The sequence below is a fragment of the Ixodes scapularis genome, unplaced genomic scaffold (genome assembly GCF_016920785.2).
Source record: "Ixodes scapularis isolate PalLabHiFi unplaced genomic scaffold, ASM1692078v2 PGA_scaffold9__187_contigs__length_104089568, whole genome shotgun sequence".
NCBI classification, from domain to species: domain Eukaryota; kingdom Metazoa; phylum Arthropoda; class Arachnida; order Ixodida; family Ixodidae; genus Ixodes; species Ixodes scapularis.
The window spans coordinates 52,684,617-52,700,954 of NW_024609884.1; the positions used below are offsets into that span (position 1 = coordinate 52,684,617).

Below are 16,338 nucleotides of genomic sequence, written 5' to 3' on the forward strand. Positions count from 1 at the left end.
TAAAATAATACCTTATACGCAAAAGAAAATAATAATAATAAAGAAGAAAAAGGTGAGACACGAATAGACCGCTACGTGCGCCATCTCTGCAAGCGTAAAGGCTCGTTCACACTTGTGCGATCGAATACGACCGATTCAAATACAGCGCAGAGCGATGGCGGTCGTAAACAGCTTCGCTTACGACCACCATTGCTACAAGATTCGCTAAGCAAATCTTGTAGCACACATGCGATATTTTTATTATTTAGTCTAAGTAAACATTTCCATACTGTGTGGATTATTCAGTAAACTTTTTTTCATTGCTTTATCGTTTGCTAAGTATTTGCATCACATAAATTCTTGTGCATGTTTTCCGCAACTGCTGTGTACCTGTGTGTGTGGGAGTGGGGGGTTCCCTCAGCTCCCGCCGCATTTATATGCTAAAATACAGCTATTATTATTATGAAAAACCGGTTTTGTCGGAGTCCGTCGTAGTCGGTCGCAAAAGTGAACCATCCTTAAGGAATGATTGTTGATGCTTGAAAAGCGCCATGGTTGCAGGACATTCTTGCCGCTTCCACGTCGGTGCAGGCAAGCACGTGCGGTTCTCCACACCTCGTTGGGAACCCGGAAGGCGTGCGGTGCCCACGACGAGCCCAGGTCCGGCCGCGTGGACAAGTGGCGCACCTGATGGCGTGTCCGCGACGGGCCGCGCGACGAAGCAAGCAGCCCTGGGTCCGGGCGACAGAAAATAAGTTGGCGCGCTTTCCGAGAAGCGGCGTGCGTAGGCCGTCGGCCAGCAGCCAGCCGAGGCGCCGAGGGGCCCGCCGAGAGTGCTCCTCACGTAAGCGGAACGCGGCGGCGAGAAGGAGCAGTAAACATTCGCCGGGGCGGCCGGGGCCAGGCAAAATTGCGTTCGTCTGGCGACCTTGCGTCTGCGCGCCTGTCTGTGACGTTGCCCGACGGTCACGTGGGGACGTGACGTCGGGCGGCGCGCAGTGGGCGTCACGCGGCGCCCTGCCAGCAGGCTCCCGGCGGCGGCGGCTCGGCTCGAGAGCCCGGCTGCTGCATTTGCGTGCTGATTGCTAGCCCTGCCGGATGCCCTGCAGCCCTGCGGCGACGAGCGCCTGGCCTCGCCACGCACTGGGGTCCGTGCCGGTCGGCCCCCACCGCTGGTCTTCGTCCGGATAATGCCCACGACGGTCGGCCTGGCCGGCCTTGCTGCGCTGCGGCCGCCGACATGCTTCCGAGCGGTGAGTACACACGCCGGCGCTGGGCTCGCTCGGCGCCCGACGGCTCCCCGAACGGGCCTCACTCTCGGCCCTGCGTATTTGGAGGCGTTTCGGGGGGCCCGGGGACGGGCCCGCGTCGCTTTTTCCAGCGCCCAAACGGTTCGCGACTTCGGCAAGCGAGCCCGCCTGCCCAAGTCGCGCATTGTTGGGAGCGTTCGCCGCCGGAGTACTCCGCATGCCAGCCGCTGTTTGGTGCGCTCTGGGTTGACGCTCACTGCTGCCGGTTCGTGCTCCGGAGCACAGACGCCCGGATCACGGCCCGGATCGAAGGGCGCGTGCTCTCGTTTCGGGGGCTTCTTCCGAACCGCCGGCCGTCGGGGCCTCCGCTGTCTGCGCTGCGTCTGTTTTCGTTGGAGGAGCCATGCTGCTCGCCAGGTTTGTCTTACCAAAGAGCTCCCCCTCCCCCTGGAATAGGCTGGAGAAAACTGGATCTGGCTTCCCCGTCCGTCTCAGCCAAGGTGAAAACGCCACCCAGCAAGTTCGAGCTCACTGCTCACTGCCGCCCGTCCATTGCTTCTCAGTGCCGTTGGTTCTCGGGACGATCGCGCTTTCTTCGTCTACGAGGGATGCTTTCTCGGCCAGCGGCGATGCGGCGACAGCGGCCTAAACCTCGGACTCGAATTTCAGGGTGCCGTTTCCGCTTTTGGAAGGCCCTTGAAAGCAAGTTTTGGGGATGGCCTCTCTCGTCTACGATCCGACTGTTTTGGTCGCTGGGACGCACGGTTGCCTCAGGCGTCGGTTTAGTTGATTCGAGGCTCTCCAACAACGTTCAACTTGGGCTAGAGGTTCGCCGTTTGCCGGCACCCGCACGTTGCTCATTGACGACCTTTCTGGGAACAGGGTGTCACGTATCATTTGCGTATAACTTTCATTGATAACGTGTGCAATATATCCGTTATCCCTGTGCAGTGGTCCCGATTCCACGCTACTCGATAACTGCGAGGTGTCGTGGAGGTTTATCGATACGCATTTTTTGCCTCGATTTAAGGCATGTGGGAGTGACAGCGGCTTCCGGCGAAAACGTACAATGGACATGTGCGCCGAGAGCGATGGAAGATGCAGAAACCCGTCAAGCGGACGCGCGGGGTCGACGAATGGGACCGGTGCTGAGAGCCTAAGTGGGACAACATGTCTACCTCGCTTCCGTCAGTATGGGAATGACACTGTCAAGCGACCCTCCAATAATTAAGTGCGTCGGGTCGCTCGACGTCTGAACGGGCTCCCGCAGGTTGGGCGTACACCCCATATTTTTGCGAGTGCGGCTGTGCCAAGAATGAGCTCGTGCCGTAGCGACTGGAGTGAGCGGCCCACGCTCCGATGGGAGTTCGTCCTTGGTTCAGACATGTGGAGAGCGACGCATCGCATTCGGAGTGTTTGGTTTCATTCGTCTGGAATGCCACTCTAAAGCGGATTACTTTTCCGTATACTCTCTCAAGATGAAATGAGTGAACTATACGCTCTTTTTCGGGTGTGAAAATCTATGCTGTGCTAACCCAGACTTAAGTACTATGCAAGCTACAAGTGCGAATGCGGGAATGTATACGTGATCGAAGAAAATCGCGGATACGTTTATTTAAAACAAAGCTGCTTAGGGATGTGCACCTACACGTTGTTTTTACTGCCTTGGTTATAACTTAGAACGAGTTGCCAACATCTCAGTTCCAGCTTAGTCAGCGCGACGCAGTGTGTTGGGGACCTCGTGGTTGCGTTCCATTCAAAATTTTGAGCTGGCATCCTGTAACACTTCTCTTCCTATGATGAATGAATGAGTGAATGATCAGTCATTGTGTCTTTGTCCTTCCATTATTTTGTTAATTCTTTCAACTCTGCGCTCTCTGTGCTTTCGGATGAAACTTGGCCAACCAATATTGCTTTGATACCATATCTTATGGCTTATACGGTCAACTTTGCCACGTCCAGGTACGCGCAGCTTTTGTCAGCATACTCCTAAACATTACGAAATGTTAATGTTTGCCCCCCTTTCAGCCGGAGGGTTGACTCTTTTGTCTAATCCACCGAATTGCAATTTAAATACTTTTTTTTTTTTTAAATTCGAACTGTAGGTTTAGGTAATTTGGATTAGATGCCGCCTGTGTCTGTCCTCAGGTCTTGAGCGTTTAGCCATCGGCCGAAGATTCTGTGACACGCCAGATGACAAATAAAAACATTCACGTGTAAAAACATAAATACGGATCATATGTCTACTCACGATCTCTTTGTTGTTTACTATTTATTTCAAAATTCGTGAAAGTGCTACGAGTTTAAAGGAATTCATCTCAAGCAATTCCTCACCCTGCCCGACCTTTCTGCCTCTTTGAGACGCGCGCTTGATCGAAACCTAGTTCAAGGGAATTATTGACACCGCTCGGCGGAACCCGCGTTATAATTACGAAATTATCGGGACGTTTTGCGCACCATCGAGCCACCCTGATCACTTGTGTAACGTGAAATCCTCCTGTGCTTTGCCTACGAGGAGGCTGGCGACTTTTCACCTTTACCTAGAAAACGTTTGTACGTGTGCCTTGGTAAGGAATACATGAATCGTCGAGTTTACCGAAACACGCCAGTGTTCCCATTGTTACTATACTTGACTGCGAAAAAAGAAAAATTTACGTCTTGCCCAGATTGCGTCACACTCTTTACAACTATTGTAATTCTTGTTCGAACAAATATGCGAATGTCGGGTGCGAAGGTCACTCTTAACCTTGAGCTTACTGATTGAATTATTATTCTTTTTTTTTTACTCTTTTATCGTTGTAGACAGACCTTGTTGCCGACTACGTGGCGTGACGCATGCATAGTCTTAAGAGAAGAAAAGACATTGAGTTACAGCTACCCGAGCTTAAATGTAATTAAGTTACAAAATTCAGCTACCATTTTTTTTAATTGTACTATAGTTACAGTTACATCCAAAAAGTAACTAATTACAGTCAGTTGTAAAAAATATCTTATTATATCAACGCTGTTGGGTGCCGTGACTGCCGACCTGCTGCTCAGTTTTCAAGGACGGAAAAGATGGCGGTTCCATTTCGGTTTCACGCCGCCCACCTCTACCCACCGTCATCGCGCATGGCAGCAACTCAGAGGCAGCGCAGGATGCCCATCAGATGTCAAAGCGCATTGATGACTGGACCCTCCAGACAGGGCCCCACCACTACAAAGAGCAATTTACACTTCGCTCCTGTCCTTCGTCCGACCTGCAGGCTTAGAAGCACCCTTTGAATCTCTCTCCCCTCTCCTCTCCTCCCCTCCCCTCCCTCCTGGCCCGACGGGACAACCATATGGTCAGATGGTCTCAATAATCATTAAAAAATGTTTTTATTACCATTACCGTTACGTTTCTAGACCAATGTATTAACGCGTCGCACTCATCAGCAGATCGCAGATTAATGTGCAGGTTTGTCATATATCCTATTTCTTGAGAGCCGGTTGCTGCACGTCCAAGTATGTGTTCAAAACTCCAGCACATGCAATTAAAAAAAAAATATATATATATATATATATATATATATATATATATATATTTTTTTTTTTTTTATTGCTTCCGTGGGCCTTGGAAAGCAAGCAAGAGGAGTTTCCTGTTTTAACTTACAGGCGGATATCAACGAGACAATGACGAGAACATTAGAGAGCGGTTCTGCTTTCCACTAGTGATGCCGTTCATTGAGTCCACCAATGCTCCCGAACCCCTATGGTCGCTACACGGAAGAGAGGTGAATGAACACAATTGCGAAAGTAGTTTCAGACGGCCGTCGGCTGCGATCGATGGTATTCTCGTTTATTGTTCAGAAACAGAGCTCACTGAAAGGAGTTTTTTTTTTTATTTCTTAATTAAATTGCCTGAAAGCAACAACAAGAAAATAAGTAAGAAATAAAGGAAGCTACGTCGACGTGTATATGTTGCAGCTGCACATAATCAGTATATTCGGTGGTGAAGGTGTGCCTCTACTCTGTGTCAGTTAACTACCTTGTAGTATACAGAAAAGCTCGTCTGGAGGTCTCTCAAGTAGTTAATTGAAGCGTGTGCCCACGTGTAGCCCCACCAGCTCCGCTCGCATACACGCCTTCGATGCGTGCAGTTTCTGCTCTGTTCTCCCGAACGGAGTGAAGTTGTTTGAGGAGGTGATGTAACTTAAATTTCTGCGTACGACTTTTTCCCACCCGATGTATTGCTGGCACCGAACTGCTCAGCGGTTGAGATTCTTGCACGGCTACACTCATTCCATATTCGGTTGAAGACACAAAACACATTCGGCGCGTCTGGATTAATTATAGACATATCTTGCATTTTCCACCGGGCACTCGCAACTTATACTCGGGTCAACCCGCTCACATCGAGTGAGCCAGTTACAGTTCTGACAGCATTGCGATTCAAATCGTACCTCTAAAATGCTTTGAGGATGCCGGAAACTACGTATTTCCAGTCTGAGTAACGAAGAACCGCTCCCCTCGCCGGGGAGAAGGTTGTGGCATGGACTGCAACAAGCACGAATGGGAGAAGTATCCATTCATATTTACGCGTACACTATACAAGTTGCGTCATAAGACCCATCTGGTGATGAGAGATGTTCATACTCATCAAGTTCATTCTTATATATAATTAAAAAAAAAAAAAAGAAACGTGGCGTAAAATTATCCACTTCACACTGGGACACAAACAATGAGTGCGTTTTTTTGTAGACGTAAGATGATACATGAGAATGCATGCCTGTTGTGAAAAATCACACCGGTTCTCGGTTCGACTAGCACATGTTGAAATACGGAAAGAAATGCGTAGCAAATTGCTGGGCAATTGTGTTGCGCGTGAAACGTGTGGCGGCTATGCCCTCGGCGCTCTTCATCGGTATAGTTTAGCGACTGGCTTAACGCGTGGCATGTACACTCGATGGCAATTTCTGGAATGGGGATACCGGCGCTAACCCGGGTTTTAAAAGCGTGTGACAGGGTGTCAAGTTGATATCTGCCGGTCGCAGAGCGGATGCCCCGCGGGGCTTTACCGCCAAATAGCACCTCAACTCGCGGCAGTGCGTAAGCTTGGCAATGCTGGAAAGACATTCGCGAAATAATCTAAGGAGTCTGGGTTCGATTCCCGCCTGGGGCAAACGCTTTTTTACTACAATAATCCCCCCCCCCCCCCCCCCCCACACACACACACAACCAATCTGTGTCGAGCCTGGTGGCCACGCTTTTATCCAGGCTTCACTTTTGGGATTCACGAAATGCCGAAAACCTAGCCAAAGAACGTTTCACCTTAATATGCATCCTATATGTTTACTACATTTATATGTTCAAGCAAGGGAGGAGGTGGGGACTAAAATTGGGGATTTTGAGAGTTTATTGACCCCACTCAGCAAAACACTGCACCTGCATAAGTTTGTCCGAGCAAAGGTAAAATAACTTGAAACAAACTATGGAAATACTAAAAACGCAAGCCTGCTCGAGTAAGGAAATACGGTTGCCTAATGAATGGTGTTGCCAAGCCAAATCGACGTTTCGTGTGAACAAGTGGCGGCATGCGTTTGGGACCGTCGAGAAGCCTTGAGAAGTAATTGACCCCGTAAGTGTGACGTCACTGCTCCAAACAAACCGTTGCTAGGGGCGTTGCCATGGAAAAGCACCCCCCATAGCACTAAATTTCGTTAAAAAAAAAAAAAAAAAAAAAAAAAAACATCGTTGTAAAGTCGGACGTGGAATTTAAACGACTAAAAAGAATATATATATGAAGCCTAGATTTTACACTTGCCACGACAGAAGTTTGCCGAGAATCGTCTGTTTCTGAAATATTTGCGTCGGCAACTTCCGGTCCTCGAGACGTCCCGAGATGCCTGCTGCAGACGACGAACGCGTACGGAATTACTTTAATATGCCGTCTGCAACAGTTTGAATCATTTGCATAGTGATACGAGTTCATCTTGTATGTATTGGGAATATGGCAGGGTCTTAGAAAGAACTCATCAGGTTTATAAAAAATTTATTGCATTTGCGTGCGATACGGAATGCTGTCAGTCGAAAATCTTCATACGCATGGAGATGGGCTAAAAACACAGCGAGAGATGTGTTTATAACATGATATCAAAGCAGCGTCAAGCTCTCTTTTTGATTTTGCAGTTGGCGTGCATTATAATAAAGCAGCAATTGTTTTTGTTTTTTTTTACTATTCGGTTTTAAATTTTGTTTTTCAGGTTCGCAGTATGGGTGTGTAGTTCGTACCTGTTTGTAACCGATAAAAAATCCTGCTGATCGTTTCGTTTTCTGTAAGACCCCAAATGGCAAAAAAAGCTGGATAAAAAAAAAAATGAGGTAAGTTATCCGTTACGGACAGTCCGTTTGATCCCACATATATGCACTGAAGCAACTTCTGAGCCGTCAGACCTCCTTGAAACGTGTGCTGGCCTGCACTTCTCCATTGATACACTTCACGTCGTCGCCGTCGTACGTCATGGGCTTCCCAGTGTTTTCACTGTTCCCAAATACTGAGAAAGCCTGAACGGGCAGGCTTTCGCGCGCTCGTGCACCTCGAGCGTCGATCAAAGCTGTGTACGTGCACTCTTCTCTTCCAAAATCCCGCAGAAGGGTGAGCCCGAGAATAGAAGTTTTTTCGATCGTCACCAGCTTCATTCAACGCAGTCGCGTACTTCCTCAGGAAGAACCACTGAACCCACAAAACCATCATGTCTTCTGCTAGCAAGGCGAAACAGGTTGTGAAACTTTATTACGGGATTTTATCATCTCTTTATGGCACTGAGAAGATAGCAGAAAGTTGTCATTGTTGGATATTGAGAAGACACAATGCTTACGAAAATTCAGTTCTTTATCAAACAAATTCTAATCCTGCGTCGAGCCCCCATGCGTTTGTTTATAACAGCGGCCCTAGCAACGGTTTGTCTGGAGCACAGTGCCATGTTGTGACGTTATCATTTACGGGTCCAATTGTGATTGAGGACTCGAAAAATCTAAGTGTTTATACACTTGGCTTCTTATATTCTGGTACCTTGAAAAGTACACAAGCTCCTCCCACGAAGCCCTCCACTCTTTCCACTCTTACAGACTGAACGCTGGAGAGAAGGCGACTCCCTCTTCTCCTCCTTTCCATCGTTTTTTTTTTGTGCTGTTGTGGCATCACACAAAATAATACACAAAAGGGTGTGGGAGGGGGTGTAAAGGGAGACGCGCACAGCTTTGGATCTCTTTTTGATCCGGGTACTCTTAGTACAATAGTGAGAGAGTGCAGGCGAGCTGGTTAGAAACTGGATACTCGTAAACACACAAAAAAAAAAAAAAGAGACGACAAAACAACACTGAAACGCAGCTGAAATGTCTACCGGCGACACATGCGAAGACAGCTTATGAAAGCGACTGGACTGGTTCTTGACGTGTAATTGCGAATATGACCAGCGCATCGGGGAGGGCCCTTTCGTAACGGCAGGATCCCCGGGGGGTGTCTGGCGGTGCCATCGTGGGACGGTCCCGACGACAGCGGCGGCCTGTTGCTCAACCGTCCATTGACTAACAAAGGGGCTTTCGATTTAGCCCGCCATGTTTCCTTTTGTGCCGGCCTAATTGGCTTTGCCGCAGTCGCCGCAACTGGACCTGATACTGCTGCAGGCAAGACTGGAGTGGGCGGATTGGCCAGACGGCTTCTCACGTTCGGTGACGTGTCTGCAAGGACCGATACGGTGCCTGCAACGCGTCTGGTGTGCTTACCGCGCCCCCCCAAAAAGGGTCCCTCAATTTCTGCCTTGATGACGTCGTAGAAGTGTCACGCTGTCGCCCGCCGCGATCCTGGCGGCAGTGGTGACGCCTCTTCTGCGGGTCGCTCTCCACTTCGACGCTCAATACGGAAACGTTTGCAGCCTGAGTCGGGACTCCGCCACGACAGCGACACTCCCGTTCGCTTGTGTAGTACTTTTTACCGGAACTCCTAGCGCGAACCGCCAGAATCGCGACAACCGACCACATCACACGCCGGCTTGTGTGACGTCATTTGTTGCGACTTCGGGTCCACTTGTGAAGGATGGGCTGGACCGGACGCGACACACACACACACACACACACACACACACACACACACACACACACACACACACACACACACACACACACACACACACACACACACACACACACACGCGCGCGCACGCATGCACACACACAGTCCAAGACGTCTTCCAGGCGCCATAGTTGTGCTCTGGATCGCTCTGCAGCACAATGAGATTTAATCAAGAAGCACGAAATGGGAACGTAATAAGCCTTGCGTTTCATAAGCGGCAATTTTATGTTCAGAGCTCTTGCTTTGCGTTCGTCATCGGTCTGATCTGTGAACGCCGCAATCTTAGTGGCTGTGGAGCGAGAACGAGATGAACGGGAGTCGGCCACGTCCCGCCTCGAACGCTGTCTGATTTTGTTGGAAGCTAAGTGCACTGACCGAGTTCACAGCTGTTGGTGCATCGTTTTTGAGTTACAACAACACAAGTGCAAGTATAAAGGAGAAAGCTTATCGGTGGTTCGTGTTGTCTAAAGCGTTCTGGTCTTTGTCCCTGTTTTTTTTTTATCTACTTTTTTTACGTTGTTTAGCTGAGCACTGTCGGCGACTTTGCGAGGTCGTACACAATTCATATAGAATACCAAAAGAAATCTAACATTCCTGAAACCGCATCTCTATTTGTAAGATCACACAGATTGCGATGATGCTAATGAATATACGTCTACCGCCTGATCATGGTCCGACTCGCTATACACTCTAAAAAAATCCAGTGTGCCCCACCTCCCCGCAAAAGCGCCTGGGAAATTGCGTATGAACGGTATACTTTGTTAAAGGCGCGCGAGTGTTTTGATATATCCAGTCTGAATATTCTTTACTTCGCATTTGTGCGTAGTCGTCTGACCATTTGTGCAAAGGTTCTGGGGTACCTTGACACAATTAGTCGATTACAGAAACGGACGTTAGCAATTATCACATTTACATCACTAACCGACCCAAGCGGACCGGACATCAATCGATACATATACACCCGTGAGCGATATGAAGGTAAACAGCCCTCTTCTTGTTTTTGACGCTCCTGCAAGTTTTGGAACAAGCTCTGTTCTAGAAGAGGGCTAGAACGCAAAGTTTAGACCCCCAAGCCACGTTCCATTTCAGACGTTGAGAGTTCATATAGCTTCAGGGAGCCGTAAAACAGGCAAGAAACCAGGTAAGGTGTTCACCTTCATATTGCCGGCGGGCATACCTCGGCAAACGTCACTCATGAGGGCCCTCACTCACCCTCACTCGCCCTCATCTTCACAGGTGAGGTGAGGGTGAGTGAGTTTCTGAACCAGGAAAATTCATGAGTGTGAGGGTGAGTGAGGGCCGTGAGGGCTGTGAGGGCGGTGAGGGCCGTGAGGGCTGTGAGGGCTGTGAGGGCGGTGAGGGCCGTGAGGGCGGTGAGGGCCGTGAGGGCCGTGAGGGCCGTGAGGGCCGTGAGGGCCGTGAGGGCCGTGAGGGCCGTGAGGGCGGTGAGGGCGGTGAGGGCCGTGAGGGCGGTGAGTGGCGTGAGGGCCATGAGTGAGTGAGGGCCGTGAGTGCGGTGAGGGGCGTGAGGGCCGTGAGGGCCGTGAAGGCGGTGAGTGCTGAGGGCCGTGAGGTTCAGTGAGGGTGAGTGAAGGGCTGAAGGTGAGTATGACTGTGAGGGTGAGGGTGAGTGAGGGGCTGAACGTGAGTATAGCTGTGAGGGTGAGGGTGAGTGAGGGGCTTAGGTGAGTGTGGCTGTGAGAGTGAGGGTGAGTGAGGGCGACCTAAAATGCCGACCTCTGCCGGCGGGTGTACCTGTAAGCTCGGTATTCAAATTAAGAATAGCTAAAAATCTATACGTGCAATTATAAAGAAAAAAAATAATAAACCCTTCCCATTAAGTTTGTTTAAATCTCCTTCCCACAAGGCAAGGCATACGAGGGCTGCAGTTAGTCATGATTTTAACTTACCATTATGCAAAACAAATATGGTCAACGACTCGTGTGGAACACAATATAAAGCAGAAATTTTGACAAAAAAATATATCTACATATATTTACACATGCCCCGTAACGTAATCTTGACATTTTCTCTGTTGCAATTTTTACACGTGTATTGTACAACTTATTTTGCGATTGGACCAAACGCACTTGGCCACAGTGGCTATGGGGTCCAAACAGTTTCTCTGCGTTTGTATTGAATGTTTCGAATGCAAATGTGAAAAAATCTGAATCTGATTGACGTTCGGGTTTATTTCTTCCTGATTGGTTCTTGGACGTCGTTATCGGCCAGTGCCGCAGTCTGATTGGCTGCCGAGCGATAAGGAGATGCTCCGGGGCTCGATCGCCGCGCTGTGCGTTTCTTCCGCTCTCGGGGATTGTACGAGTATAGCTATATACCTCCGAGTATCGGGTCATCAAAAACCCCTCATTGGTGGAAACACTGCGGGGAAGCAGGGCGTGTGGCGCATGTGCGCTATGTTCGAGTGTGAAGAACATTGTTTGCGAGCCCGCGAAACGAGTCTGAAGCTCGTTATTCGTAAAACATCTTAGAATGGATCGTGCGCTTGAACGCGTTATATCGCCCCGTTTATGGCTTTCTGTAACTACCGTTACAGAGAGAGCACCAAGCGTAGCTCGAAAAGCGGGGCATAAGAAATTAGACGCCCTTAAATTTGTTACTTCCTCGGTGGTATCTCTTGTGTTTCTGAAAGGGCTCCTCCAATGATCGGTAATAAAAGAAAGTATACGTTGGCGAGAGCTCGTTGTGGAAACAACAAAGCTTAAACTTAGAAGAAAAAAAAAAGAAAAAAAAAAAAAAAGAAAGAAAGAAGCGGACAACACATTAAATTGTCTTAAAGGTTGAGAAACAACGTTTAAACCCCGAGATGTAGAAAAAAAAAGTAAAAAAGGATATGGAGACTCTTTGTTGTTTTGCCCGTTTCTTTAATGCCTCCTGCAGGGTTTAAGCAACGATCGGTAAAGTGCTTATTTTGAAGAAAATGAAAGTACGCAAGCGGGTTCGTTCGGTAACGACGTGGTTAAACATCTTGAGACGAAAAAAAAAAACAAAAAAACAAACAAACAAATGCGCTTTATTTTTTTGTACGGAATTTTGGAGCATGTTCATTGGCTTATTTAATTCCCTCCTTCATTAAAAAAAAAAAACTTGGTTTTGACCAGGGTCATTATTCCGGTTCGGTTCGGCTTCGGGTTCAGTAGTTTTACATTTTGTTCCGGTTCAGCTCCGGCTCGGTGGCGCATCCGAAATATCGGTTCGGTTACCGGTTTTAACAAGCGCGAACCGGTTCAAACCGGTTCATAACTCTACCTCAGACCGCGGCCGCCCTTTTGCATTCCCTGCGCTGAGCAAAAAAAAAGGGTTCACAGCTCCCAGTGGTTAAGCAAATAACAGTGCGTTCGACTCGGCGCCATCTGCCTTAACAGTACCACAAAAGAAGTGGTTAACGAAAGCCGCGTGCCACGAAAACAAGGAGAGCGAAACAAATAGATGCCTAATTTCGTTTCCCGATCTTGACTTTCGTAACCATGGTATACGCGAAGTACGTGGCCATACAAGCACTCAAAAACAATTCCAAAGTACAGTACTCACATGTGAAGTGTATCAGCCGCAGCACCCACAGCGACACTGCGACCCTAGCAAGCACCGTACACTCAATACCACCTTCCTCGAATGACGCTACAGATGAGAAAGATAGCGAAAAACAATAAAAACAACGAAGAAAAAAAAAATAGAACGAGCGCCTTGTCGCAGTTAAAAAAAATTCATATATTCCTGATGCAGCGTTCAGAGCTTCAGGCGATCGGCGTCCCAGCGACGGGCACCCCATGCAGTGTCGTGGTCCTCGTCGCATCGCCCTTCCAATGGCTGCCCCCAGCTTTTGCCCACCGCGGAACAAACCAACGAACACACTCTGACAGCCGTCGATTTTTTGTTTGTTTGCTTAGAAGTATTGTTTAGTGGAACGAAAAATAACCTTTTTTTAGCCTGTTGGCATTACGGCGGACTGCAGCGAAGGAGCCACTGCTGTGAACGTTTCACCTGACTTCACAACCCGCACATCGCTGCGCCTCTCTAAAAGTCACGTGGTTGCATTGGTTTGACTCCCGTGGCTCATAGGGTTCGCTGCAATTCATCAACAGGTGGAGTAAACAAGGGTACGCCTCCGCGCCGACGCCAAGTCCTGCTGCACACAGGCGGGAAATTTCTTGATTTGTTTCATTCTTATTGTGATGTCTTCGCGTCGCTTTCGTTTGTTCGGTCAACAGTGCGCTGCCGAGCAAACCGTCGCGAATATTTCAGGGATTTCGCGCCGCCACCCGCAAATGTATACGCGCGCGCTCACATTTTATATTACGCCGAACCGTTTACCAATGAACCGATAACCGCCATATAAAATTACGGTTTCGTTCTGGTTCGGGTTCAATAGGGAGTTTTGGAATAACGTACGCAATTTTAGCACACGCTAGAGCTAAATTTAGCGCTTGCGTTGGCACACGCTACGCAAAAAAGTTTTAAAATTGCTTTATCTCCGCCTCGACGCGAAAACCCAAGCATCTCGCGCTTGCAACGGCACCAAGATACAGTCACAATTTTTATTTCACGCACAAAATTCTGTAACTTAAAAAAAAAGAAAAAAAAATGGTACGGTACGTTCTTCGCACACCGTACCATCGCCGAGAAATGTTCGCGCGTCGTAAGCATCAAGTTACCGGCGAGCCTTGCCCACCAATGTTACTAAAACACTCAGTTGGGAAACTGCCATAGAGACAGCTTTGAAAAAGTGGCCCCAATCTGTCTCCGAACACCGAGCTAATGACGAACACAACGCCACCATTTATCCCGCAGCGGCCACTCGAGGAACTGCACATGACTTCTATTTTGGCTTTAAGAACAGGTACAGCGGAAGAGGTTACAGGGGTGCCACCCCCGTCTCCCCGGCGGACGCGCCGCGTCGAACTATCGAAGTTCAAATGCACCTAGGTCGGGACGCGCTACCTGAAAGCCCCGCTGAGGCATGGTTGTATAAAAACAATATTAATTGTGCCGCAAAACCCTGCGAACTAAAGATTTTAAAAACATAACGCGCCCCTCTTTTTGTACTAAACTCCAATAAATTTCATACAAAAAGAGTCTTTTCCGTTTGTTTTTACGCAAGAACAGGCTTTCAAAAAGCTCAAGGTGACCACAGTACAGACAAACGATAAAGAGTGGCGCTGTTGTCGCATTTAGCTTGGTGGACGCCAGCGGCCCAGGTTTCGACGGCGAGTTTCCCAACTGAGTGTTTTAGTAACGTTGTTGCCCACCTTACCGGGTCTTCCAAACCGAGTGCAGTGTCGTCCCGTATTGAAAACTTGCAGTCCCCCTGGGAGCCGCCATTTTTTTAAACTCTGCTTGTCTTGGCTTTAGCCAACTTCTCATCACGAATTCTCGTTGGGGGAGTTCAAAGACTCAGCGTACGCACGCAATTTCCGAAAACAATTGAGTTCGCTAAAATAGCGCACGCAAAACGCAAGACGTGGTTAGAGTTCGGCGAATGCGGAGTTGCGACGACGCTATTCTTTGCGTACGCAAAGCTTTGGCGTGCGCTATTCTAAAACTACGTTCGATTTCGGTTTCGGTTTTGTTCCGGTTCGTTCAAAAAGAACGGTCTTGCTCCGGTTTTCGCTTCGGGTTTGGTTGGACACAATGGTTTTGACGGTTCTGTATTATAGTTGTGTGTGGATGAGTACTCGAGACGGGGAGGAAGGTTGCGCTCTCTCTCGGCGGAGCACGCACTGACTCAAGCTGGTGTTCACTGGCGGAAACTTGGGAGCGAGAGAGAGAAAAAACACGCACGCACGCACAATGGGGCTCGCCAAAGACAACAGGATGCAGGAAGAACGTTGGATTTATATAGGATGAACAGGTAGCGCACGGATTTCCTTCTCGCAAACTCCCCGATGCTTGTCCTCGTGCCTCTTCTCCTTTGCCCTCCATGAGATGGCTGTGCCGACCTCTGTATATACGACCCGAGTGCGCCGTGTGCCTGCTTGGAGCACTTTTCACCCACACGCTCCTTCGCTCTCTGTCGCTGCACAAAGGGGCCGCGTGCACTCAAAGAATCGGGAGCATCTAATTTCCCGCAAAGCACTTGGGCGAGCCGGTTGCAGAATGCATGTTCTAGAAAACAGCCTGCGGTCTAACACTGAACTTGACGTCTCACTGTGCTCAGTGTCACAGCGCACGCGCGAGAGAGTGACGTACATCTATATTTTCCTTATCATGCGTCGAACGAGGCGCTCCCTGGACGTGCCGCCGTCTTCACGATGCCTCGCACGAGGGACTCAAGACGAGATGGCTGAACAGAAGCGGCGACGTGCTGAGAATGAGCGTGCTCGAACGTGTTAGAGAGACGCCGGAGGAGCGAGAGCGACGCTTGGGATAGAGAGGCGAATGGCGGGCGCGTCCTCGGTATAGTAGCAGAACGAGCATTCACGAAACAGAACTGAGGGCGACGCTGCTTCATGAAGGATTCGCCCTGTCTGAAGCACTGCTATCGCATTTCGACGTAGTCGGTATAGCGAACCACCGCAGCAGAACCACCACCAACCCCGTTTTTCTTCTTTGTAAGTCGAAACATTTTTTTCAGCCTCGTCATGCGTTGAGATGCCTCCATAGATTGCAGCCGATTGGCTCTCCCGAGAACCGAAAAAAAGAGCGTTTCGGTTACGGTTACCGTTTCCTCTTGATATAGGTTTCGTTTCGGCCTTTTACGGTTTTAATTTTCACGGTTTTGGTTAACGGTTGCATGAATGGTATAAAGTAGTTCCATATATCCAACAAGGGGACATTCGCAATAACGAGGAACTTAAAAACGTCTAAATACTTCTAATTGGCCAAAAGTTGCACACGTTTCTAGCTCCACCGCTTGTTCACTTGCATTATATAGTTTGATACCCGAGCATACATGTTACTTCAGCTACTCGGGGGATCATCGCATTCTATATAATAAAAATGAAAATAAACATCGCTACTTTGTTGTTCGGCAGCGTTTGTAAACAACCCTCAGAAAGT

At 48.8% G+C, this 16,338-nt stretch overlaps 1 protein-coding gene across 2 annotated transcripts in view; it reads left to right on the top strand.

The window, feature by feature from the left end:
- The first annotated feature begins 808 nt into the window (after nt 1–808).
- Nucleotides 809–16,338, top strand: part of LOC8032805 (protein TMEPAI) — a 116,827-nt gene continuing 101,297 nt past the window's right edge. For both annotated transcript variants that reach the window (XM_042287324.1, XM_042287325.1), the window contains exon 1: nt 809–1,232. In XM_042287324.1, coding sequence (XP_042143258.1) covers nt 1,220–1,232 — 13 coding nt within the window. In that variant the 5' untranslated portion in view covers nt 809–1,219. The remainder of the gene's footprint in view (nt 1,233–16,338) is intronic.